Source organism: Anguilla anguilla, chromosome 5 (assembly GCF_013347855.1).
Source record: "Anguilla anguilla isolate fAngAng1 chromosome 5, fAngAng1.pri, whole genome shotgun sequence".
NCBI lineage: Eukaryota > Metazoa > Chordata > Actinopteri > Anguilliformes > Anguillidae > Anguilla > Anguilla anguilla.
This window is the reverse complement of record NC_049205.1, coordinates 45,137,158-45,161,379: the sequence shown is the minus strand read 5'-3', so window position 1 is coordinate 45,161,379 and position 24,222 is coordinate 45,137,158. Positions and strand designations below refer to the sequence as shown.

At 43.6% G+C, this 24,222-nt stretch overlaps 1 protein-coding gene across 1 annotated transcript; it reads right to left on the bottom strand.

Moving 5' to 3' along the window:
- Nucleotides 1–1,110: 1,110 nt before the first annotated feature.
- On the bottom strand, nt 1,111–23,926 carry aldh1a2 (aldehyde dehydrogenase 1 family, member A2). The gene is made up of 13 exons (XM_035416704.1): nt 23,697–23,926; nt 12,941–13,045; nt 12,144–12,284; nt 11,195–11,324; nt 9,331–9,392; nt 8,601–8,729; nt 8,291–8,404; nt 5,315–5,417; nt 3,814–3,998; nt 3,258–3,422; nt 2,826–2,983; nt 2,430–2,504; nt 1,111–1,714 (listed from the first exon to the last, which is right to left on the bottom strand). The coding sequence occupies exons 1-13, from the start codon at nt 23,811–23,813 to the stop codon at nt 1,642–1,644; spliced, it is 1,557 nt and encodes a 518-aa protein (XP_035272595.1). The 5' UTR covers nt 23,814–23,926; the 3' UTR covers nt 1,111–1,641.
- Nucleotides 23,927–24,222: the final 296 nt, after the last annotated feature.

The following is a 24,222-nucleotide window of genomic DNA, read 5'->3' as shown; positions in this document are numbered from 1 at the left end:
TTCACAAAAACCCAGAACATGTGAGCATCACAAGCAGGGTGCCATTTGTTCCAGCTTGTTGAGGAATATATTTTAATGTGCGTACTCCTAAAAGTGTGAATCGTCCAGCCATGCTTACAAAGTAGCAAGGGTTTGTAAGCATGGCTGGAAGTATGTAAGTGCCCTGGCATAAAAGAGCCCGCGTAAGTAAAACACAAAATGTGTGTGTGCCTGCACTTTCACGGATTTCCAGAATCCAGGCACAAGTGCACCAGAAGGCCCCCTGGAGCCAGTGTTCAATAGAAATAAACTAGTGGCCTCCTTAACTTTCACAGAAAGTAATTTGGCATGGTCTGTTTACTACCACGGCACGGCTGCATCCAACCTGCAATTTCAAGGGTATGTGAGCACTGAGACGCACATCCATATCTTGTTATGGTTAAAATATCAAACAAAATGAAAGCAAATTACAAATCGTGGTGGAGAAACTGCCTACGTCATCTAAGAGCATACAGCACACCCGGTGTCTTCTGCTTTGCCTTCCAATATTATTGGGGCTTGTCCCAGATGCCTCACTGAGTGAGTAAATTCAGCTGGCTTTTCTTCTTCAATGGCAAGAGTGGCGGTGTGTTCTTCATCCCTGCTTATGGTAACATATGAGACATGGCTAAAGGCCATGGCTAGCCTTCTCCTCTCAGATCTCCCTCCAAAACCGAACAGTAAATTGTGTGACCTCATGAGCGCGATGTCAGAGCTGAGATAACTCGGATGCGGATGAGGAAACCGAGCTCTGATGCATAGCACAGAGCATCATTTCATAACCTTGAGAAGTAAACACAGACCTCTTCTCTTTTTGGAAAAAAAGGTTTTAATGAAAAAAAAATCTATAGTAAATTTTATATTTTCTTAGTTCTTATTTTTTTTTCAAAGTACATAATTGTATAAACATGATAACAAACAAACACCAACACAGAATCATTTATGAATGACATGGATCAACTTCTCTTTCAGCAGATAGTAAAGCAAGATATTTATAGGTTAACCATTTGCTTTCTATTTTAACATCGGTCAAAACTATTTTTAAAACATCGGTAAAAGGGGATACACAGCGTTAAGTAGTAAAATACGTAAAATCACAAGCAATTAAAACAAACATTAAAACATAGCATTTAATTATTTTTCCTGTTAATGTTTTTTTTTTAATTAGATGAGCAGTTTCAGTAGTTTTAGTTGGGAACTAAAACAAAGGATGATTGGCTGAAGAATTAAGGCAATGACACCTGGGGGTTTCAGATGATGGGCATTGCTTACAAAAATCTCCACAGCTGTACTCCCTCTCTGCGCATTTCAATAAGTTAACAGCAGGGGGCGAGGCAGTGGCCAAAGGTACGGCAGCAGTGTGTCTGTGTGTGTGTGTGTGTTTGTGCATATGTGTGTGTTTGTGTACGTGTGTGTGCGTGCATGTGTGTGTGTGTGTGTGAGTGTGTGTGTGTGTGTGTGAGCGTGTGTGTGTGTGTGAGTGTGAGTGCGTGTGTCTCGTGTTTCCACTGCGGGGGGGAACTGGTCAGTAGACCTCCTCTCCGAGTGCTTTAGTACAGTTAGTGGAGATGGACGGTTAGTGGTGCACTCCGCAGGAAGAGCCCCCCTATGGCACTGCACTTCTTAGGAGTTCTTCTCCTGCAGCTTCATCGTGACTGTCTTCATCTCAGAGTATTCTCTCAGTCCGTACTCGCCCCTGAAACACAAACACAGCTCCTGTCACTGTACTGTTGCTGCCTCATAATCACCATTTTTGGAAGCAAGCAGGGTAGTACTGATGTACAGTACAGTATATATATACAATATGTATTTGTGTGTGTGTGTGTGTGTGTGTTTGTGTATTTCCGTATATGTATGTATGTCAGTAAATTGGTATTTGTGCACAAAAATTGACAAGAATATTGAAGAATATTATTAATATCCAAGAATGAAGAATATTATAAAATTAACTTCTGATACACGGACCATAAAAAACTCAGAGGTGCTTAAAAACGATAAACTAAATGTCAAACTCACTGACAACAGAAAAGACTAACTGAACAGTAAATGAAATTAATACAAATGAAATCAAAATTACATAATAGTGTTTGTAAACCAATGTTAATAAAAGGAACCAAAATGTGTGTGGGTGTGTGCGTGCGTGTACATATTTATTGTCCATGTTAGAGTGTGGTAATTCGTGGTAAATAGTCCATTTCAAGACACTCAAATATGTACTCCTTAAATTTATACGGCACATTGCAAAGTCAAGTGTAAAGAAGAGCTCCAGATTTGGACTGCAAACTTTTCTCCAGATCATTCCGTGGCTGAGGGGAACATGTTCCAGTGCATTAGCAGCTTGGCTCTGGCTCACACTCTCTGTCACTGAGCCAGAATTGGGGGGCAGGGACAGGGGAGCGGGGGGTACTTACAATTCTCGGCCGTTTCCAGACATTTTGAATCCTCCAAAAGGACACTGGCAGCTCAGAGCATTGAAACAGTTTATCCTATGGAGTACACAAAGCATTCATTATCACTCTGTGGGTCCTCTCCTCTTTATCATTCTTACAGTCATTTCTTCCACCAATGCTATCTAAGAGCTGCTTTCAAAGGGGGGAGGGGGGGGGTCATTTACATTGGCAAAAACAACACTAATTAGAATGTCAGTGTGTGCTTCTAGTGCTCTAATTCTGTCCTATTAGAGGAAGCCACAGGACAAGGGGCAGTTGATCAGTGATAAAAGCAAAACCCCCAAAGACTTGATCAAACCTGGGCATAAGTGGTTCACTAAAGTGAGCTGAATTTGAGGATGTTCAAGAGTTCCTTACCAAACAGTGCCGGCCTGTAGGGCGGATGACATGGTCAAGGCTTTGTTGATGTCATTGGTGAACACACCAGCGGTCAGCCCGTACTCTGTGTTGTTGGCCCTTTCGATCACTTCCTCTATAGTTTTGAACTTCATGATCTGCTGCACAGGGCCAAAAATCTGCAGAAGGAGGTAAAAGAAGTTTGAGTTAAAAAAAGGGGAAAAAATGGAGTCGTAATTGGAATGCGATGGCACAGAGATCTCCTGGCATGGTCGCTTGGTGCAATGCGGGCAGATGTTAGACCAGCTGCATGTCTGCCCACAGCTGTTGGGTGGAACGAATGTCAGTCACCCAGATGCAAGTTCAGGATTAGGTTTACATCAGCCAGTCGTACAAGCAGATTCCCATTGGCGCAGAGGCCGAGGTTCTCCCGATTGGCCAGGTTGCCGTTACCTCTTCCTTGGCGATGCGCATGTCGTCGCTGACGTTTGAGAAGACGGTGGGCTCGATGAAGAAGCCCTTGAGCCCCAGGGCTTTGCCGCCGCACTCCAGCCTGGCCCCCTCGCTGATCCCGCTCTGGATGTACTCCAGAACACGGCTCTGCTGCTCCTGACTGATCTGGGGTCAGGAAGAGAGGGCTCATTTACACACACAAGCCTACACATGACACAGGCAGAACTGAATGACATGAGTATGCAGCCTTTAATAAGTGATAAGTAAAGCAAATCATTGCTTCACATTCCCCATAGTCATTTATTTGCTTGCGTTTCGCTGTTCTGAGCGGAGGCCAAAGAAGAATGCAGCATGACCAAAATCCACTGAGCATACAGCCACCCTCTGTGAGCATATGTTCTCCCAATTAAAATGAGCATGGATTCTATTTCAATCCATTAGAGAGGTGGCACAGATGAACCGACTCCCAGAATTCACCACCAATTCGGTAAGCCTGCAGTGAGTGAGTGCTTCCTGTACTTCTGCTCTTGAGCTCCCAGACCTGCTCTCTCCTTACCTGTGGACCCTGCTCAGTGGTGGGGTCAAACGGGCTCCCCAGGACCCTTCGCTTGGCCCGCTCCACGCTCCTGCGCACAAACTCCTCGTAGACGGGCTCTTCCACGTAGATCCGGGAGCCCGCGGTGCAGCACTGGCCGCTGTTGAAGAAGACGCCCTGATGCGCCTGCTCCACGGCCAGGTTCACTGAGGAAGGTGAGGAAGAGGAAGAGAGCCTGTTACCGCACACACTCGCAGACTCAACCATGCTACATAAACCTTGCATGAAAGACACTGTCAGTATTAAAACATTTTCAAGCACATCAATTCATTTTACAATCAATCACATACGGTGAATACTGCAGTAATGTAATGCGAGAAACATGGAAATATATACACCTCATATGAAAGAAGAAGTTTAAATCTGGATATGGAAAGACAGTATCTTGAAACACCACAAGCGTTGCTGCATGAGTAACAGGGCAGCTAAATTTATTTTTTATGCGCACTTCAGAGAAAGCCATTTGTCACGCGTGGAGTAAAGCCGGGTGCTGGGATCAATACTGCTTGCGGTACAATTGATATCACTGCAATTCTCTCTGCCCTGTTAAAATTTCCCTCGTACCGCCGACATCCGAAATCTGAGACCCGAGCCCCTCCAGTGGCATGGGAGGGGTTAACGGGGCCTGGTAATTTATGGACCTCGCCTGATGCTTACAACTGGGGAAGGCTCCATTTCGCTAATTTACGGGCCTCGGGGAGCCGGGCCTGCAGCTGCTGAAAGCATCTGAGAGCACCCATTCTCCAATTTGGAAAGCCACTTAGTACCTACACGAGCCCCATTAATCCACCGGGCCTGTGCGACTGCTGGAAGCGAGACGCACTGGGCTCTATTGACACTGGCAAATCTCTGCGTCAGGCCCGCGCCCACTTTCATCGTCCCAGCTGGAAATCTGGAGCCGGCACACAGAGATCAGCTCTTTCATCTGCGTCCGACTGAGGTGACTATTGTTATGAAAAGATATAAATCTAAAAAAAAAAAACAAGAATTTGAAGAGTAACTGTAACCGTTCTTTGAAAACATACCAGTAGTTTATTAAGTTGTTTCATAGTTCCTCGATTTTGCCTCATGTGCAATCGTTTAAAATGTATATTTAAATAACATTTGAAAGGGATTTCATTTATTTATTTTTTTTACTGTGGAACAAATCACTATTTACTATTTAAATAAATGATTAAAATAATTATTAAAATCAGCACCAAATGAGCACGTTTAGTTGGGCATATCTTGACAAGAACAAAAACTACTGGTCATTACCAGATTGATTCATAAATCTTTGCACAGCCCACCAAATGATTTCCCCCAGGTTCTTTTTTATTGACCCTCTCTAGGTATCTTTTGAAGCAAACCAGTTGCAGAGCGAGCGGGCTTTGAAAGCACCTGTATGCATGTGTGTAAGACCACCTCTTAGCTTTAACAGGAACAGACAAGGAACTAATAAAAACCGGGTATGTAAACTTACAATCTGCATCTGCAAAAATGATGTTGGGATTCTTCCCTCCCAGTTCCAGCGTCACTCTCTTCAGATTACTCCTTCCAGCTGCTTCTTGGATCAGCTTCCCAACCTGGGGAGGAAGCAGGAGTTGGGCTTTCATTCATGGAGCCGTGGGCCTGGAGTGAACTCCCGCAGCCAGATCAGTAAATCAGTGGGACGCTGCCATTAACTGACTTAGCAGGTCAGGCAGACCCATTCAGGAGAAAGGCAAGGAGGACTTCCGAAACCACAGCGTGCCAAAAACACACCCGAAATATCTATTACACTTGTTTGTTTGCTTTTGTGGGGAATTGGGGAGGGGCGGGGATGATGGACTGATATTTCACCTCTGAAAGGCATCAATGGTTTAATAAAGTACAGGAAGCAAAGACCGCAGGTTGTGTGGGCAGGTACTTTGATTTACGAGTGCAAATGAGGAGACGTGTTAAAGTGATCAAGACCTGTCACAGCTAACACAAACAGGCACAAAAGATGAAACGAAAAGCTGTCAGATTGAGCTCAGCCTCTCCATATTGTGAGGCTTCTCACAGCCAGAAGAGAAAATTCTAAAGCGTGTCGGAATGTTTTCCAGAGTACACCATGGGATGTTCTGTTACCCAGCTACTTTCTGTAATTCACTTGAAGCCCTGCTCTATCTGTATTTGTGTCCGCGGCCCTCCAGCACTTCTGATTTCCATGTTTCTTTCCATTCCTCCTCCCTGGTTAACTTCAGAAATTTCCAAGGGCAATACATCCAGTTGTTTTACAGCACATACAGTATCTATATGACAGAACCACATGCCACTGCTGAGCCCTTGCAGCTGGGTCTGTGTGAGCACTACTATATGACATGGCACATGGAGTGAGTCTGAGAGCCTCCCTGTCTCCCCATCATATGAGATGTGCTCCACAAACCTTGAGGCACCAACGAGAAGCTCTCATAATCATACGCAAAAGTTTGAAGGTCCTGTGTCTGCAGAGGAGTTACCAGCATCAAATGTTTTCTGACTCACTTTTCCAGGAGATAGTGAGTCGGGCGGGGACGGAAGGGGCTGCGTACAGGAGAACAGCCTCCACTCCTCCCCCACAGCCCAGTGGAAAGAGAGCATCTCTGCTTCTCACTCAATGACCACGATGACTCCGAACCGACAATAAGGCGAGGCTGAGTTAGGATTAATCTCGGTTAGGAACATCGATCGGGGGTGGCCTGCCGAAACCGCCGGGCCAAGTGGTGGAGCAGCTGTCGGGTCGGCAAACGTTTGTTTGGCGTGAATCATTCCCCCGCAAACTCTCCTGTAGTTCGCTTTGATGGCCCTCGCTTGTGTCCAGTTGCTAAGGCTGAGATCACGGGCCTGTGTTCATTTAGCAGTTAAGAAAACACTCGGGGGCCACCTGCCGTTTTGCCCGCCTCCAGGAGAGTCAGAGCCGCGTGCGCCCGACTGTGATGATCCCCCGCTCTGACACCCGCCCTCCGACTGCAGCGCCCCGCGCACCTCAAAGCACCCTCTTCCCTGTCCCCCTTTCATTTCCACGAACAGCCATGTGACTCACTGTCTGTGTATTTACACAATTTTGCTGCTTAGGTTTACCCGGCTCTTAATTGACTCCAGATCACAGGAAAACAGGGACAACATCAGTCACAGAGGAAAAACAAAGGCTGGGTTTTTAGGAAACGTTTGCTCATTACTTCGGATTGAAAGGAGAAGCCCTCAAGCTCGCTGCTAATGTAAGAAGTGATGAATGGAGCATGGCATCGCTAATGTTCTCAGCCACTGATCTGTGTCTGTTCACATATACCATGATGAACTCCACTTAGGAGCAACACAGCCAACGCTGTCTCTCTGCTGCAAAAGAAAGCCATGTGACAACTTGCATCATTTGCTCTAAAGCCTCCTGTACAGAGCTAACTTTGCTTTGTCTCTGTTTCGCCCTGATGGATAATGGCAGTATGCAATGTCTATGAGCTCGAAACACTGTTGGATTTTGCAGATTACCACACACAAACAGCCCCTCCTGCAGTGCCCCTGCTCCCTGCCTGTCCAAAAGCAAGAATAAACACATTCCCAGAGCTTGTACACTTGTCCTGCTGCCAGGCAGATAGACCATGCACTTGGGACAGCAGAAAGTAGATTTACAAGGGGCATACATTTACATGAATCACAGTCAGTTAAACATGGTTCGGTGACAGAGACAGCCTACAAACTGTATAAAATAAATATTGTGTGTAGAAATGACTGCTTGTGAATCAGGGAAAGGTAAATTGCTCCTTGCTATTCTGTCGACTGTAACTCAAAAGAGCCCAAAGTTATATCTTACCCTTAACATCACTAGGCCCTCTTCCTCTATCCTGGTTTGCCCTTGTTTGTGGTTTTCCATTAACTTCCTTTTCAGAACTTTGTGAATGTCCAGGTATGTCTGGGGCAGCACAGTGCAGTCTCTGGCAGGTAGGGGATTAAACTGGCTGTGGGTGCTCATTACACAGGAATGTGACAGCCATGAAGCACAGTACTTAGGACCGGGCAGGATGGAGACGGGGAGAGGCTCTCTTACTGTTCTAAAAGCTGGCCTATGTACAGCTAGACAGGTAGAGCAGACTGCAGTAGTTTTGCATTTATGCTAATCCAGGGTAGCGCACAGTTGAGTGCATGTAATGAGGATAACTTAACAGCCTCATGGATATATAAAATTGTGCCAGATGACCTCGTTGCTAAATCAATGCTACAGTAAAACATACAGTAATAGTATTTACTTCTACATCTTTACCCAGTTTGTTGTATTTCATGCCTTCTGCACTATAGACTGACAGGCCTTAATTGTTCACTCCTGGGCCACAGCAGTCCCTCCTTTCAGAACTGGTCTGCCCTCATGGGTCGCCACACCTTTTTAATGCCCTTTCCACTGTCAAAAATGGGGCTGTGATGATGGGCACATATTTTCTGCTGTGTCTTTGTTCAGAAAAATTACCTCAGTTGATCCTGTGAAAGCCACTTTGTCTATGCCCATGTGTGAAGCTATGGCCGCTCCTGCCGTTGGCCCGAATCCTGGCAAAATATTGACAACTCCCGGTGGAAACCCAGCCTGTCAAAACAATACGAGAGGAAACAAGCTTCACAAGAGAAGGTTCCGGAGCCAAGCTAAACCACAGACAAAGAAGGAGAATCAGGGACCCAGCCCTTCTTCCAAATAGCCAGGGAGAAAATGTGCGGCACATCGAAAAGAAAAAATCATTAGGAGGACAAGCAAGTGTGGCGGAGGTAAAAAGCCAGCCTGATACCTCTTGGATGAGGGCCCCCATGTAGAGGCAGGTGAGGGGGGTCTGCTCAGCCGGTTTGATGACCACGGTGTTCCCACAGCATAGAGCAGGAGCCAGCTTCCATGCTGTCATCATCAGGGGGAAGTTCCACTGGACACAGGGCAGAGAGGGCACCACACGGTTGGCACATTTCTGGCACCAGCCCTCCATTGTCTCCTCACAGCCACCCTCTCATCCACTTGCTCAAACCCTTCGTTCTTTGTACGCTTTTTGTTCATTTAAAAAAGGAGTGGTGTACACTGTATGCTATTGATTCCTCATTCCTCACAACATTACAAAGGTCCTCTTTTATTGTTCCTGAACATAACTTGATGGTTTAAGGTCCGCTTTCATGCTATCGCTCTAAGCAGCATGCACACCAGACAAATCCCTGACCAAGCTGATTGCTCTGACTACAAGCATCTTTACCCAAATATACACAGACTGATAAGCCTGTCAGAGAGTTCCAGGAAACTGTTCAATGTGTTTCAACAGAGGGGTTTGGCTCTGTTCTCAATCCCAGATCGCCAATGTCCCACCTACCACCCACCCTTCCAATCCCCCCCCCAACCCCCGCCCCATCCCCAGAGTCTTAATTTTGCACCCACTCCCAACTTTTTTTGCTAAAGAACTTTGCAGCTGTGAGAGCGAATTTTTATTTGTCTTCCGATATTACTGATTTGAATTGAAAATAAACAGACAAGACACTCACCGGGACGATCTGTCCACACACGCCAATGGGCTCGTTCCTGGTGAATGTTAAATAATCTCCATCTGCAGCGGAAGGCGGAGGGAGAGAAGGAGAGGAAGAGAGAACACAGGATCATTATTATTCAGTGGTCCAGTTGGGTTTGGCAGCGCATGAAAAGAACATGCGCTAGAGTCAAGAGCAGAACACTGGTCTAGGGCACTTTTTCTCAAAGAGACATCAAAACACTATTTCATACTGTTTGCTCAAACACATTTTTCCCACCGTTGATAATAGGGAAACAAATTTAATATACGCGCGGTGTCTCTGAAAGTGAATTCTGATCTTTTTTTTTTTTTACAATTGCAAAATAAAATACATATGATAAATAAACACAGACTACGGACTTTCGGGACATTCAAGCAAAAGATTTTGAGTGGGAAAGTGCGTTGTTCATTCCTTTTGTGTGACGGGGAGTGGCAGAACCGCAGGATCACGCAGGCCTCAGCTGATTAAACATTGGGCTGGAGAGGTAGTGCTCTGAAGGCTGGGCCAGAGAGCCACCCCACTACAACTACCCTGGTGGTCAGATAAGAACATCACCACCATCTTCATATCCTTTACAGTCCTGGCAGCCATTGTTTATTTGTACAGTAATAATTACAGACTAGGAGGGGATTCAAGCAAAGCCCTGGAATCTAAATCAGCTGGCAGATTTTCCACTGAGGCACATTAAAGAGCTATGAGCTAACAGAGCCCAACAGAGCTGAAAGTGCTTCTATATGGGGCCACCTTCACTATAGACCGGGCACAGAGCCATCTAGGAATATCAGGTGGACTTCCGAAAAGTACATTTTGACATTGCTGGACACGGGTAAGTGCTGGTTACTAAACTTAAAATGGATATAAAAGATTGCTCAGGAATGTGAGAGACAGGGAGCACCAGATGCCCACCAGACTCCATCTGGCCCTCATGTGGGCCCCTGAGCGCCTGCCCCTCTGTAACCCTCCCGCCTCCCCCCCAAAGCCCCCGTTAACGGCCGCTTTGTGACATCAGAGCCGAGTTGCTTCGGCCTCCGGGCTCCCCATTGCGTCCCTTTCAAACAGCTAAATTAGCCAGAACAGCCCCCAAAACCCCCCGCCGGCCCAGTCACTGTGCTCCACTGGTGGCAGTCTCAACAGGAGGGTGACCATTAGTACTCAGATTTATAACTGGTTGGGGACTGCATCTGTTTACTTTCGGACCACCTCTGCCCTCACAACAGCTCTTCTCCAGGCCACTGTTCACTCCAAACTCCACCCCCACTATTCTCCCTACAGTTATGTCCATTCTTCCCTAACTGCCCCACCCACAACACTTTAATAGCTCGACCCACTCCCTCTTCAGAGCTCCTCCTACTCCTCATGCCCATGTGGGCATGTGAAATCACAGGCAAGATTGTCCTCATTTACTCAACCAACTTGAAGCTCAACAAGGCAGACAGCTAGCAAACAGGCTAATACAGTGTTGGCAAAAGGATGGATTAGCACATGATGATATTCGCTCCTTAGTGTCGGAACAAGGATATGATTCTGATTATTGATTCTCTTAGCTAAGAGCATTGGTCTGTAGTAACCCAGCTTTTCTCTGTCCCATCATATAGACCAGGCTTGCCCTGTATAGACAAGATGTCCCACTAAGTTAACAGAAACAATGTTTAAAAGTTTTACAGTTTTACCCTATTTCCACTATATCCAATAAGACCAGTGTGATAACAAAAGTCTCCATAGCTCCTCAAAAGTCCCTCCTCTCCACCACAGGACACCAGCTCTATAAGGAAGCCATTAACCCCTCTTCAGAATTTTTTTTCCAGAGTGGAGGCCTAACCCCTGTCATATCAGAACATACCCATCGGAATGGTTAATCCATGGATCTTATCGGCCCATCCGGCGAAGTATCTGAGCGTCTTTATAGTTCCCTGCAGGTCCACGTAGAAGGTCGTAAGGAAAGGTTTCCCACTGTCCAGGCATTCCAGCGTCTGAGGGAAAAGGTGTGGAAATTAGTTGGGGGGGAGGTGAGTGCCCGAAAAAACTACATGAAGGGTCAGGATTACTCATGGGATGACTGATACTCTAGGTGTATCAGAAACATCTGGATCTCTGTGTACTTTGACATGTCTAATTTTATGTTGCTGAAGCAACAGTTGGTTTATGTCCTGCCCAGGAGGATATCTGATCCCAGAAAGATAAATACCCTTGAACCAAATCCTTCTGAGAGGGGGATTAGGGCGTTATCAAGTACCATCATAACCACCTGGATCCTGGATCCAGACATATTGCAATTCCAACATTCTGTAATTCATCCATATGTTAGTTTTAATTATAAAGAAAAAAGGTTTATCCACACAGTGTTCAAAATTTTTAAATAATTGAACATGAAATAAAGGAACTGGCAAGTGCTTCATGCAACATCAACCATAATATAATCATCTCCTGACATTTCTATCATAGTAGCTATTAGAGTAGTTATTTCTATATCAGTATCAGAGACGGCCCATGCATTAAGCTCAAAGTTTCCAGCAATAATGGTGGCCATTATTTCAAATAGCTTGACTCTGACCCTTGGCAACTGCCTTAAAATGCAATCTATACATTATGATCTAACACCTTTAAAAAAATCACATTAAGGTTGCCAATGCAGCCAGTTTTTAACCCTTGAGGTGTTCTGACTAATCTCAATGAAATATGATAGATGTATGGAAATCTTGCTCAGACTAAGTAATTGAACATGAGCGGCGTATCTGTGAGGAATGGTGACAGCGGGTGTGAGTCTGGGGGGGGGGGGGGGGGGGACTCACGGAGAGGTAGGCGCGGTCCCTCTCCACCAGGTCGGCCAGTTTGAACAGCAGCCTCCCACGCTCTGAGGCGTCCATCCTCCGCCACACCGAGCCCAGGGAGAACGCCAGGCGAGCCGCTTGGACCGCCTTGTCCACGTCCGCCTGCGCGGGCGCAGAGAGAGCGCAGGGATCGAAGGAGACGAGGTGGGGGAAACGGGTGAGTTAGAACGACAGAGCTATTCTTTCAACAGGTGTCGTCCAGCCCGTCCAAGCGCATTAGACTAAACTTGTCTTTTTGTTTTCCTTACTACGACTTGGCCGCTTATTCATTTGTACTTGGACATCAGCCGATAAGAGGGTGTCGGGCAGAGAACTGTGAAAAACATGGCTTAGCATTCCTCAGTGGAATGCTGTGGAGTGCACACGCGCTTCCTGTAAGGCATCCCCTCTGACAGACGGACAGACGTGCAGGATTCTTTCAGGTACGCAATAGACTTTCTGCGTGTCTTTCTTTTTTAAGATATTACTTGAGAAAATGATGAGTCATCCAAAGTATTTTATGTTATTGAACTGCCAAGCAGATACCCTTGTAAATGGCAAGTGATTATATAGTACAAATGTACCATGTACCGTTCCTTCTTACACGTGGACATATTTACTGAAGCAATTCAGAATGAGAACTCCATCAAAGATGCAATACCAGTGCTGTTGTTGAGAATCAAACCCGTACCCTTATAATACCACTTCCACTTCAATGTACTGTACACTAGATCTCCCTGCTGTATTTTTCAAAGGAATATTCCACCTTTAAACCTTACCTTATCAGCTTCCTGAACTTCACAGAGCTTCTCCCCATTGGAAGGATTGTAAACTGGGATGGTCTTTCCACTCACAGAGTTCTGCCACTCATTGTTAATGAAGATCTGCAATAAGGAAAGATACAGATTTCAGTACACTATATGGAGGCATTTGAAGCAAAGGGGCACGGTCATTCACAATTAACTGTTCATTCAGCTATTCTTCAGGTTCATTTCAATGAACAGTCCAATGCAGGGCCACTTTGAAATTGCGTCTTACTTACTCATATCTTTTTGTTAAAAATTTAACAGATAAGCATATCAGACTTTTGTAATATCTGTAAAATGCCCCATCCAAAATGTACAGAGCAAAACTGAGCTTTGTGAAAAGTAAAAAAAAATTTAAGTTAATTCTTCAGAAAATGAGTCATTAAAACAAAAATGAACACTGACACCCCAGACACAGTATCCTTGTGTGCACTCACTAATGCTAAATTGGCTGTGTTTATTTAGTTTTCTTTCAGGACCCTTCATTACTGAAGTATCAACAGCTTCATGAGGGAGAACGAGAAAACATGGAAGAAGGATGGGCACAAAAGAGAAACAGAGACTTGAGAGCATGATTCCATGTGTTTGAAAGGCCAGATTTCCTTCACTCCAATAGTCAAAACCTCTGGTTTAAAAATGCTTTCTGATTCAAGAACCTGATTTTGTACATGATAAGTATGACAATATAATAAATTAAAAGTTAAGCACAATCATGCAATATAAAAATTCCAATAGCATTTGTTCACACTGAACCTATTACCAAGAAACTGTTCCATTGCTAGGCTTGCAATATATTGGTCTCTTATATATAGGGCAAAATTATTTTCTGTTCAGGTTAAAACCATAACAACTCAAAAACTGTATCAAACATTGGTTTCATCTGGGATTTTTCCTATCATGACCAAACACTTTTCCTCCTACACAGTCTGACAAACATAAAATTTAAGAATTCCCTAATAGAGGTATAAATTTAAATATACCTCTGCAATCAGTCTAAACCTACACATCGTTGTAGGACTGAATCAAGGAGTGTATTTTCGTTGGTCCCAGCCCCCCGCTGGTGTCAGATAAAAGACTAGATAATTTGATGATTTTGACAGAATACACCCAGGGGACGGTGTCATCATTAAGTGACTGCAGTCATTTCTTCCACAAGCCTAGGCTCTTTAAAGGTGTGCTCCCCCATGAGCACACCTTTAAATGCTATGGGAATGCTATGGGAATCTGGGCCGGGATGCCTGGCTGTCCGGGCCAACGGTCTCAGGGGAGCCCTCCACCAGCGAGACAAAGAGGTGGGGGACAGGGATATAACTCTCATCAGACACGAGACTCCCCCCCCCTTCCTCTCCCTCACACTCAGACACACGTTACACAAGATCACACAGCTCTTTTAAAACATGTGCCACGCTTTATTTCTGTGACGCATTAAGCGGACTGTTTTACTGCTGCATTGCCTTTCAAATTCTCAAGCTTGATTAAAAAAAGAAGAGGGCATAATACATATATTAAAATATTTTGATGGCAGCTGATGAATGTCAAGGCAGAAGACAAGTAGGTAAATTACTTTTAGGAAGCGCAACACACCAACACAACCAAACGAAACAATTTCCCAAATCTACGCATGTTCTTTCAGTAGTTCTAAGCGCACAAAGAGGGAAAAGACGCACCGAATTGGGTTTCGCGTGCTCCTTTTGTCTGAACCTTCCGCATATTGACGAACATAAACTCAGACTTAACCACAACTTAATTGGCAGTAAACTGTAGGGCATTTACTTGAAAGCAGGTATAAAATACAACTTCATTTGGAAATGATTCAAGGCTCACCCCTGCCATCCCGCCCGCTCCCCCCTCTCATCGAGTTGGCCGCTTTACAAGGAAAACCTTACACATAAATAATTCGCGTGTGAAAGTTTTAGGTTGTCCTGTACCAGCCGGTACCACTCCGTGGACATTCACAGCGCACAAAGACGGATTCCACTCCAATTAATCTGTGCTAGTTGCTGGCTTCCCCACTGGCAGCAGATACGGGCCCTTCTCTTCTCAGCCTGCCCAGCTCAGCTTTCTCAGGCGCTCAGCTCCAGGCTGCCTTTAATCTGACTCTCATTAAGGGCACTTCATAAAAGTGTCAGTGACTACAACAACCGAAGACCCGCTACAAAAACAGAAAGCCCTACAGAGCGCAGAATTAGTTTTTAAATTTATAGGGGCCACTGTAGTGGAACGCCCTAAATCAGGGGAGCCCCCCGCCGGCTCGACAGTCTGAGGAAGAGAAGAATGCAGTCGGTGGGTCGCTCTCCGCTCCACGCAACCCTGCTCAGACGGCACCGCCGAACAAGGGACGGTAATGCGGGGAGATCGGCGAGCTGAACCCCCGAATCTAAATCATGGCCAGAAAAGGACAACCATCAGCCGCGGCTTTGTCCGCCCTCCACTCCGCTGAAAGGGCTATTGACTTTTTTGTTTAGTCCCATTGAGAAAGTTGATTAAGGCGACAAGGCTGCACAGTAAATCAACCCTCAATGTTTTCTAAAATGATTTTTTACTTTATAAAAACGGGCAGAAACCGCAAAGTGCAAAAGTGCAGAACCTCTAAATAGGCCAACCATCTATTCCCCCACCTCCTTTCTATTCTGCTCCAGCCTCTTCATCCTTTTCCCATACGTGAGGAGAAAAAATCTAATAGGCAGCTAACTGCGCAGCCGCATAAATCATCCATTTATACAACTTGTACCCAATTGGAATTCCTTTATAAACCACTCTATGTCTGGAATCCTTTGCGAGCTTCAAAGCCTTCGTTTTTAAAGTGTACCTGGAGATTATCAATGACATGTCTGACAATGATTCCTACATCACGGTTTTGCAACTTGTCAAAACAGCAAGCGAAAGTTTTGACTTGTGGATATTCAAAAGCTCCGGAAACCAATTCAAAGACAATTTTCTAGACAGATACATGTACAAGGAACAAAACTCCAAAATCGGTTAACAAAAATGCAACTGATCTATTTCAGTTTACGCCAAAAATGCTCACAGCTGTACAACTTCCTGCTGGTTTGTAAACACAGAGGTCGCTTGGTATTACAGAAGTTGGCTGAGAAAGTATTCCCAGTGCAGTCACGCATCCGATCCTCCTTCTGCAATATAGATGTTAGAACCCAGGGGACTTGGACAGTGCGTGGGTATGATAAGTCTTTCGGCTTAAACGCCATGACAACTAGAAACATTTGGAAACTCTGTTCAGCAAGCGCTGTCAGTGACCAGTTCATACTGAAAGTACTAATATGTTGAACAAATACATTTATGAGACCAGTCTTCTACAAACTATGGCTCTTGCCAGGAATGAGAGAAACATACAGCAAAAAAAAAAACCTTACCGGACTCGTTTTGTGATTGTTAAACAGGTTTGTTTTCACATGTACGGTAAACACAAAGTCTTTTCCCCATTGCAGGAAGACACAGGAAGAAGAAGGATAACATTTGGTCCCACAAGATCGAATCGAAATATTCAGCAGAATATTCCCCCGGTTCCACCCATTCACTTTGCCATTCACAGAGATCTATTTCTCATCTGCCATTCCTCCCCCTCTGGAGGGTCCTTACAACCGCACAGAGACAGAGAGACAGGACAGGAGATGCCAAAGCACTCACCGAGGCAAGCAAAACATCTGCTTTGTCGCCAAGGGCCTCCTCATCGCTGACACACAGGTTAACAGATACTCAATGGCACTCATTTCACATCAGTTTTCTTTGGGGGCATGCAAAAAAATACATATATGCATCTATAAAAAGGAGGCCAAGGTTCCTCAGTGAGACCTTTACTGGGCACCTGGATCCACATCTGTGCAGGAAGTTTCATATTCTTTCCTATCTCAGAAACCTGTTTTCCACTGTACTCCTGGACATGTTTCAGGACATTTATAATTATTCTCGTAACAGGCGAGGGGAGAAAGTCTCACATGTGCTCTAGTGCCTGCCACTCCCACAATGCATCTGACCCAACAGAACTTTTGGGTGAGGCCAGGGCACCTTGCCTAACTTTTCTCTCCTTTCCAAAGACGTTGTGGTAGTGTTTCCCAAGCAACATTACTGGGAAGGGGTTCATTACAACTAAACTTTACATTACTCATGTTTGATTAACCTATTACGTTGACAGTGGTTGTGGTTGAGGTGTTTGTGAAAGTAGATCAATTTATTTCTGGTCATTTTTGTTGCCTTGGGTCAGTAGCTAATAAATATTTTAAAAGTATACCAACTCCATTTTCAAGACCTTGTTAAAGAGGACAGGGTGATTTTAAACTACACTATAAAAGGAATACTGTAAAATTTGGCAGCAATTAGCTTGTAATGTAATTGTATTTAAAGTAAGCATTCTGTGAAATGTAATAAAGCAACTTACAAGTTAGCTGCTGCCAACAAGTTACTGTATATTTTACAGTATTCATTTTACAATAACTTGCTGGCTGCTACACAGTTATATAAAAGGATGTTTTCTGCTTAGGCCAAATTATATCTATCCACCCTACATATCCAACCGGCCTATTCCTCGCCAGGGCTTCGGGGGGGCCAATGAATGAAAATGAAATGCAACTGCTGAATTGCATTTTAATTTTAAATATGACTGCATTATGCTTCCATAACAAACCGCTAATGAGTGATGTAGTGTGATCACACAACAAATATTTGTACATGTTTTCACAAGGTCTGGAAAGGGTTACAGGTGAACAATAAAATAAACATAATTATATATAGCATAATAAAAAATGTCACTGTATCTACGGACTATACAACTTGTCGTGATATAAAAATTGGTCCATAATAATTCATAGCTACTTAATAACAGTGTAGTATCCATTCAGCTCAATAAAACATGATTTAGAAGAAGTACAGAACAGAAGTACAATATGCAGCACTCCCTCAGGACCAGGGGCTGGAAGCACTGCTTGCATCTGTGTCCTGAGATATATGACACTGTCCCTTCTCACTTTTGTTTTAGTAAGATGTAAGAGAAAATATTGTCTCTTAACAACATATTCTGTCTGTTCCAGCTTGGAGGAGATAACACAGCAGATGCACTCTACAACTGACTCCTTGAAATGACATTTCCAGTGGAGGGAAGGAGCTTGGCCAAACATGGACAAACTGCGAGATTGTTCTTACAAACACAACCGTACGATGCTCTGGGCCAGTTCTCTTCAAAACTACAGTAAAAATGAGACAGATCTGTTAAATCTCTGGCATCTCTAGGCTATATTAAGGAGTACACTAAAACAGAAAGAGCGGTGATGCTGCAACTGTTAATATTTCCGAGAAACCAGGAGGCTGAGATGTGGGCGTCTTCACAAGCAGCCAACTCACAGTGTTAAACAGGCAGACCAGGAGGAGGCAGACACACCGTGTTCATTGCTCAATCTGCCCAGAAATGCTGACAGTGTGTTGATTAATTGTTTGTCACTGGTGAGGATCCCAGGGTGGGGCCCTGTGTTTTACTTGCGAACCCCCACACAGCTTGACATGAGGAGGTGGCTGCTTTTCCCTCTTCCAAGAGGAAGTGGCACAAACACCGTCCCAGTGTGTTATTGTCACTAAAACGAGAGGATTAGCAGGTTAATTTGTTTGCTTAATTAGGGGATCTCTGGAGCAGAGAGCTCACACTAAAGACTTCTTTTCAGGGAGATACAAGGAGATTATCAGATTGGTGGAGGCAGTCTACAGCACATGTCTTGTGTATGTGTGTGTGTGTGTGTGTGTGTGTGTGTGTGCGCGCGTGTGTGAGAGGTGAGAGAGAGAAATAAATGTAAAATATATTCCTCTCTATCTCTTCCTCTCTTTCCTGCTCTTTCCTTCCCTCTTTTTCCCTCCCGCTTCCCTCTTCCCTCTCTCTCTTCATGCAGGGTGTGATAAATCACCCAGCTCACAGTGTCCTCTAGCTCGGGTGCTGTTTGATCTGAATTGCAGTAAGAGCCCCGGGTTTGAAGTGAAGAACTCCAGATCTGGGCAGGTCAGACTTTCGCAAGGCAGGGCCACTGACCCGCACAGTAGAGCAGGGCCATATATTACACCCTAGCGGATGGCACAAAACCCTCAGGACCCCCCTGGCTCCCTCTGTACTATCTCAATCAGCGGCGGATTGATGGCACTTTTCCCATTTGCTCAACCTCCGTGAACTTATTTCTCACAACTCTCCAACAAGATTCACACTAATCGACAGGCTTCTAATTGTTCCTAAATTTAAAGTTATTCAAGAAAGGTAAAATGGTACAAATGAGTAGGATAAAGATGAATGCACACATGCATACCGTTTAGACAGCAGGTGGCTGAAAGCACTGCCTATTGAGACATTTTGAAGGCTGGGAATGGTATTCGCAAACAACAACCCCCCCCCCCCCTTCCCCTCCCTTTTTTAACTTGACATACCACAGTTGAAAATTAAACCCTTTTCAGTTTACAACCAAAATTCCTTCCAAAATGGCAGGCCAGGATGACTTCATCTCACAGTGTGCACCGACTTATCAGCTTCCTCAGTGGGAGTTGAGCAATGTTGTTTAGCGATTAATATTAACAGGAGGAAGTTCTGCCACAGTGGCATAGAGGGAATACAGAAATGTAAAAAAAAAAAACACCAGAGCACGGTTATGATTTCCGAGGGCACACGTATCATTGATTAAAGTCATTATTAGACACCATTTTGTAAGTGAAAAAGCAAAAAGCACAATGCACCCAACTCCCATTCCCTCCACTCTTGCTGAGGAGTAACACACACACCCCTGGTTTACAGGCCTGGATGTATTCACCTAGGTGTCTGGCTTAATGACATAATCACTTAAACGTTGGCAGTAACTGTCCTGTCCAGAACACAGGCTCACTTAGACCCCCCAAAGCCAGTGGCAGCATGTGCCTTTACTAATGACCAAAAACATATGGGGCATTACAGACCCATGGCATTTATTTTCTTCTTTCTCTGTTCTTTGGGGGGAAAAAAGTGTAAAATATCAATAAACAGCCATCGGCGGTGGATAATTTATGGCTTCCTCAGTGCTGTTATCAGCCCCTTGGACACAGTTCCCAGTCTGGGATCTCCTTAAGCTCTTGCTCCCCTCTCCTGTGACCAGTCAAACACAATGTTTTTATTCCAGGTTCAGCGGTTTGAGCTCTCCCTAAACAGCATTTAGACAAACAGCTGGAGGGGGGCAGGGGGTAGACAACAAAGAACCCCCTCTGTCCTCTGGTCTGGGCAAAGAGAGTGGAACAGGGAGATGTCCAGCACAAAAACTGATCATCTGTTCCCTGGGCTACAGCAATTGAATGGAGTCAAAGACTCAGGGCTTCAAACAGAGTGATGTACGACTTGTGCAATTTTACCTGTTAGAAACCGAGGATTGAGCAGTGAGCTCTGCTGGATAAATCTCAGGAGGAAGGGGACAAGGGAAACTGGAGACTGTTACGTTCACACTTTTAACACCACTATCTCACAACTGCCATTCACCCTCTGCTTCTTTAACTCTACAAATATGCCAAGCATTAGCCTCAGACCATATTGACCAGAAGCAATAACCAATGGCCACTTCTGGCATTCTTGATTCTACCTAAAGAATCAATGGCAAAAAAGTAATTCTCCTTACAGGAAACATGCTGTGTCTACAGCTATATCAAAGGCAATTTATTCACAGACTGTTGTTCGCCCAACACAGTTGTAAAAAGAGCAGGTCTCTAAACTGAATGCATTCATCGACCGCCAAGCTTCCAGCTGGAAAGGGGAAAAGCACATGAATTTTGTATTGATCACTGATCCCTGTAACTGCGTAGCACTGGAATGAATGGATCAAGTGGCTGGTGAACATGTGCATGTGCACACGCCTTCCTGTGAGTGAGTTCTGCTTTACTGCACTACCTGCCCTCCCTGTTTACTCTGCTGGGCACCAGATAGGGAAGAGCAGGAGCCAACACCAGGGCTACTTGAGCTGCCAATAAATCAACACCCCCACTCCACCTCCACCTTGCACCCCCCGCAGGGAGAAGATTGCCTAAATTCCTGGGGGTTAATTCACCAAGTCCTGTCCTCCCTAACATAGCAGGCACCCAAAACCCTTTTCGTGCATTTAGTCTTTAACAGGATGGGAACATATTGAAAAGTGGGGGAATGCTCCAGCACAACAAAAAATCATTCAATATCTTCTATTACATTATTTGCTTTTGATTTACAGCTAAACCTCTGATGGTGAGAGACGCATTTCTCTCCTTACTCTAAATGTAACGATGATGTTGTCTGTATGCTGTACCCTTTAGTCTCTCAGCAATGAAACAAACGTCTACAAGCAGTGGTTGCCCAACATGTATTCTGCTGCACTGTAATCGAGCTTTCCTTTACTGTAATGCACTTTAACCTTGTAGCAATGAGATAAATGCTTTTGAACTGTAAAGAACCCTTGTTAAATAGTTATACTAATGCAAGTGGCTACAGAACCTTAGTAATATGGGAATACATTCTATTAATGAATTTATTTTTGGATTTTTTATTGTAATGAACAGTCAAAGCTAAGTACACACACACACACATTCATGATTGTTTTCATTATTTATAAATGAATAATGCAATTATGACACTCTAATTACACTTCTTAGTTGAGAACACACCACTGAGAACAAGGGGAGCTTATTAGGATGGCATTCCCACAGCAGTCATTGGACCTGAACCCAATCGAATATCTATGGGAGCCTTCTCCTGATTCAAAAGGCCAAATATCGAGTAAGAGCCAGACATTCCACACATCCCACACATCATCAATTGGAGGTGCTGGAGTGACATGGAAGATGAGGTGTTGCATAAGCTGGTGAACTCAATGATAAACAGAGTGATGGTGGAAATCATATATATATATGATGACCACCTTCACGCTGCTTGCCATTCAACAGCTATGATCAACAGCAATCAATCAACAGCATTAATAAAGCTATTATTTTATGCTTACAAAATACAAATGATCGCGAGTGTTCTATGATGAAGCCAGAAAAAGTGGTTCATGGTTTGAGTATATTAAACGGAGTAGGGCCTGCCGGACAGGAACTGCCCAGCGGCACAGAACTTTCCAAAAGAAATCCGAAGAATCTGCCAACTTAATCAATGACTGGATTTGCTTTAAATTAATAAACAAAATATGCAAATTAGGATATGCCCTTATTCAGTAGCTATGATTAAATACTATTTTACTCCAAATAATTATATCATACTTGAAAATATATTTAAAGTTCTGCAACATTTTATAATGCACGTGCAGCATTTTTTTAAAGTTACGTAATGTTCGATGATGCATGTGCATGCATATAACTGAATATGATCAATAAGTAATTTTCACTCCACGGGAGTCGTCTGAGACTGACGACTGTGACAGATCTGCATACCTAATTACAAGCGTGATAAATCAATCACAATAAAATCAGCTTCCAAATTAGCAAAGGTTTACTGCATGCTTTTATAGAGTGCTAAAACCTCTCTTGTAAAACAGTAAAACAATACAGGTCCTGGGTGAACGGCTCTGCTTTTGCTTGTTTTAAAACAAACATGCAACAAAAATGACATAAATTTAATACGAGGAACACTATGACATCGAATGCCATAGCATTATAAATGGCGGCATAAATTTAATTTGAACCTGCGTCTGGTCTGGAGGTGCACACTTTTGAAACGCCCACTGGTTAAACCTTTACGTCGTCAATGTGGGAAGATTGATACCCCGGAATCACTGATTTATGAACTTCTCACTAAGTATAACTTCAATTACAGTTGAGGAATAATGTGATTAAATGTTATAGCCAAAGATTTTAAATTTTGTACTAAATCTTATATCTCAATATGTTTTTCTATTGAGAGTAGCCTAAATGTAAAAATGAAAGTAGATGCTTTACGACTTGTAAAGATTCTTAGACACCAACTGGTAAATATGACAAGTTTTGCTAAGATTTACTATCAGTATGGTGTAGGCTATTGATAATGAGCGGAATATTATCTATGACTTTGACAGCATGGGAAATATTTTTTTTTTAAATGATAACAACATTGCATAACATGAACTGTTTTAAAATTGTATAACATGTTATACAAGTTATTCAAAAGATTGCCTACTTCTGCTAAATATGTGCAGCCACTGACGTTAAAACGAAAACGTACATAACTGCCCGCATAGCTACATCATTGGTCTGTATTTTTGCTGCTAATGGTTCTAATTAAAATGGCATAATGACCGATGGAAAATAATAATTGAGCCAGTGCGCACCCTGCAAGAATTATGTCGCCTAACGCACTTTATTTGTGTAATTAATTATGCAGTTTGTCATCTAATAAAACTTCAGGGATGCTTGCTGTATTTACTTAAAGTGACGCTACCAAATATCATAAATGAAACTTTAAAGAAACAAATATGCTAAGATAAATCTCGACAAATTTACATATTGCAATAAACATGTTGTGTGAGCTTAACAAAACAAACCGAAAGCAAACTTCGGACAAAAAAGTGTAAGTTTTGAGTAGCGGCCAAAAAAAAAGACCATTTAAACAAATACTATCTGGCGTTTCTTGCTCAGCTTTAGAATTTCGGCATTGATGCCCATCCATATAAACACGTCAAATTATACTGACAAAAGAAATGTAAAATACATAAGTATTTAAAGAAGCGGCATAGCCTAAATACAGACAGAGCGAAAGAATAAAAAAAACTATTTTAGAAGTTTCCTCACAAACCTTGGTGTATTTAATCTCCGGGTTGGGGACCGGCGAGGGCATCAAATGGAGCGATGCCATGAGCGCAGCGGCGTCAGTCTTCACTTCACCTGGGAGCTCAATTTCACTTGAAGTCATTTCGCCTGGGTCTCGTCTATTACAGATGTGTCCGTTGATTTTTTTCTGCTGATTTCTGATTAGCCTTTGGAATCCTTCCTGTGTTTATAACCAGGTGTCAGCTAAGACTCGTTTTTATTGGGCAGCGAACAGGGCCGCCCTCCTGATATAATTAAAATTGAACATTAACATAAACCGCTCTAGCCAACCGTAAAAAGGAGAACCCCCCAACCCCCACCCACTATTCCAAACAAACGGAATGATCAGATAATGGACGAGACTATTACCACGGAACTTTCACGAGAAATTCCTTTAAACCAGATGCTTATTTATTTATTCATTCATTCATTCATTCATTCATTCATTCATTCATTCATTTATTTATTTATTTATTTATTTATTTATTTATTTATTTATTTATTTATTTAAT

What these genes read in the sequence shown, in the direction of transcription:
- aldh1a2 (XM_035416704.1), bottom strand. Translation starts at nt 23,813, where the DNA reads ATGACTTCAAGTGAAATTGAGCTCCCAGGTGAAGTGAAGACTGACGCC. An exon ending in TGGATTAACCATTCCGATGG is followed by an intron (nt 9,393 to 11,194) that starts GTATGTTCTGAT and finishes CTTCCGCTGCAG; the next exon opens with ATGGAGATTATTTAACATTC. An exon ending in CCACTGAGCAGGGTCCACAG is followed by an intron (nt 3,423 to 3,813) that starts GTAAGGAGAGAG and finishes TCCTGACCCCAG; the next exon opens with ATCAGTCAGGAGCAGCAGAG.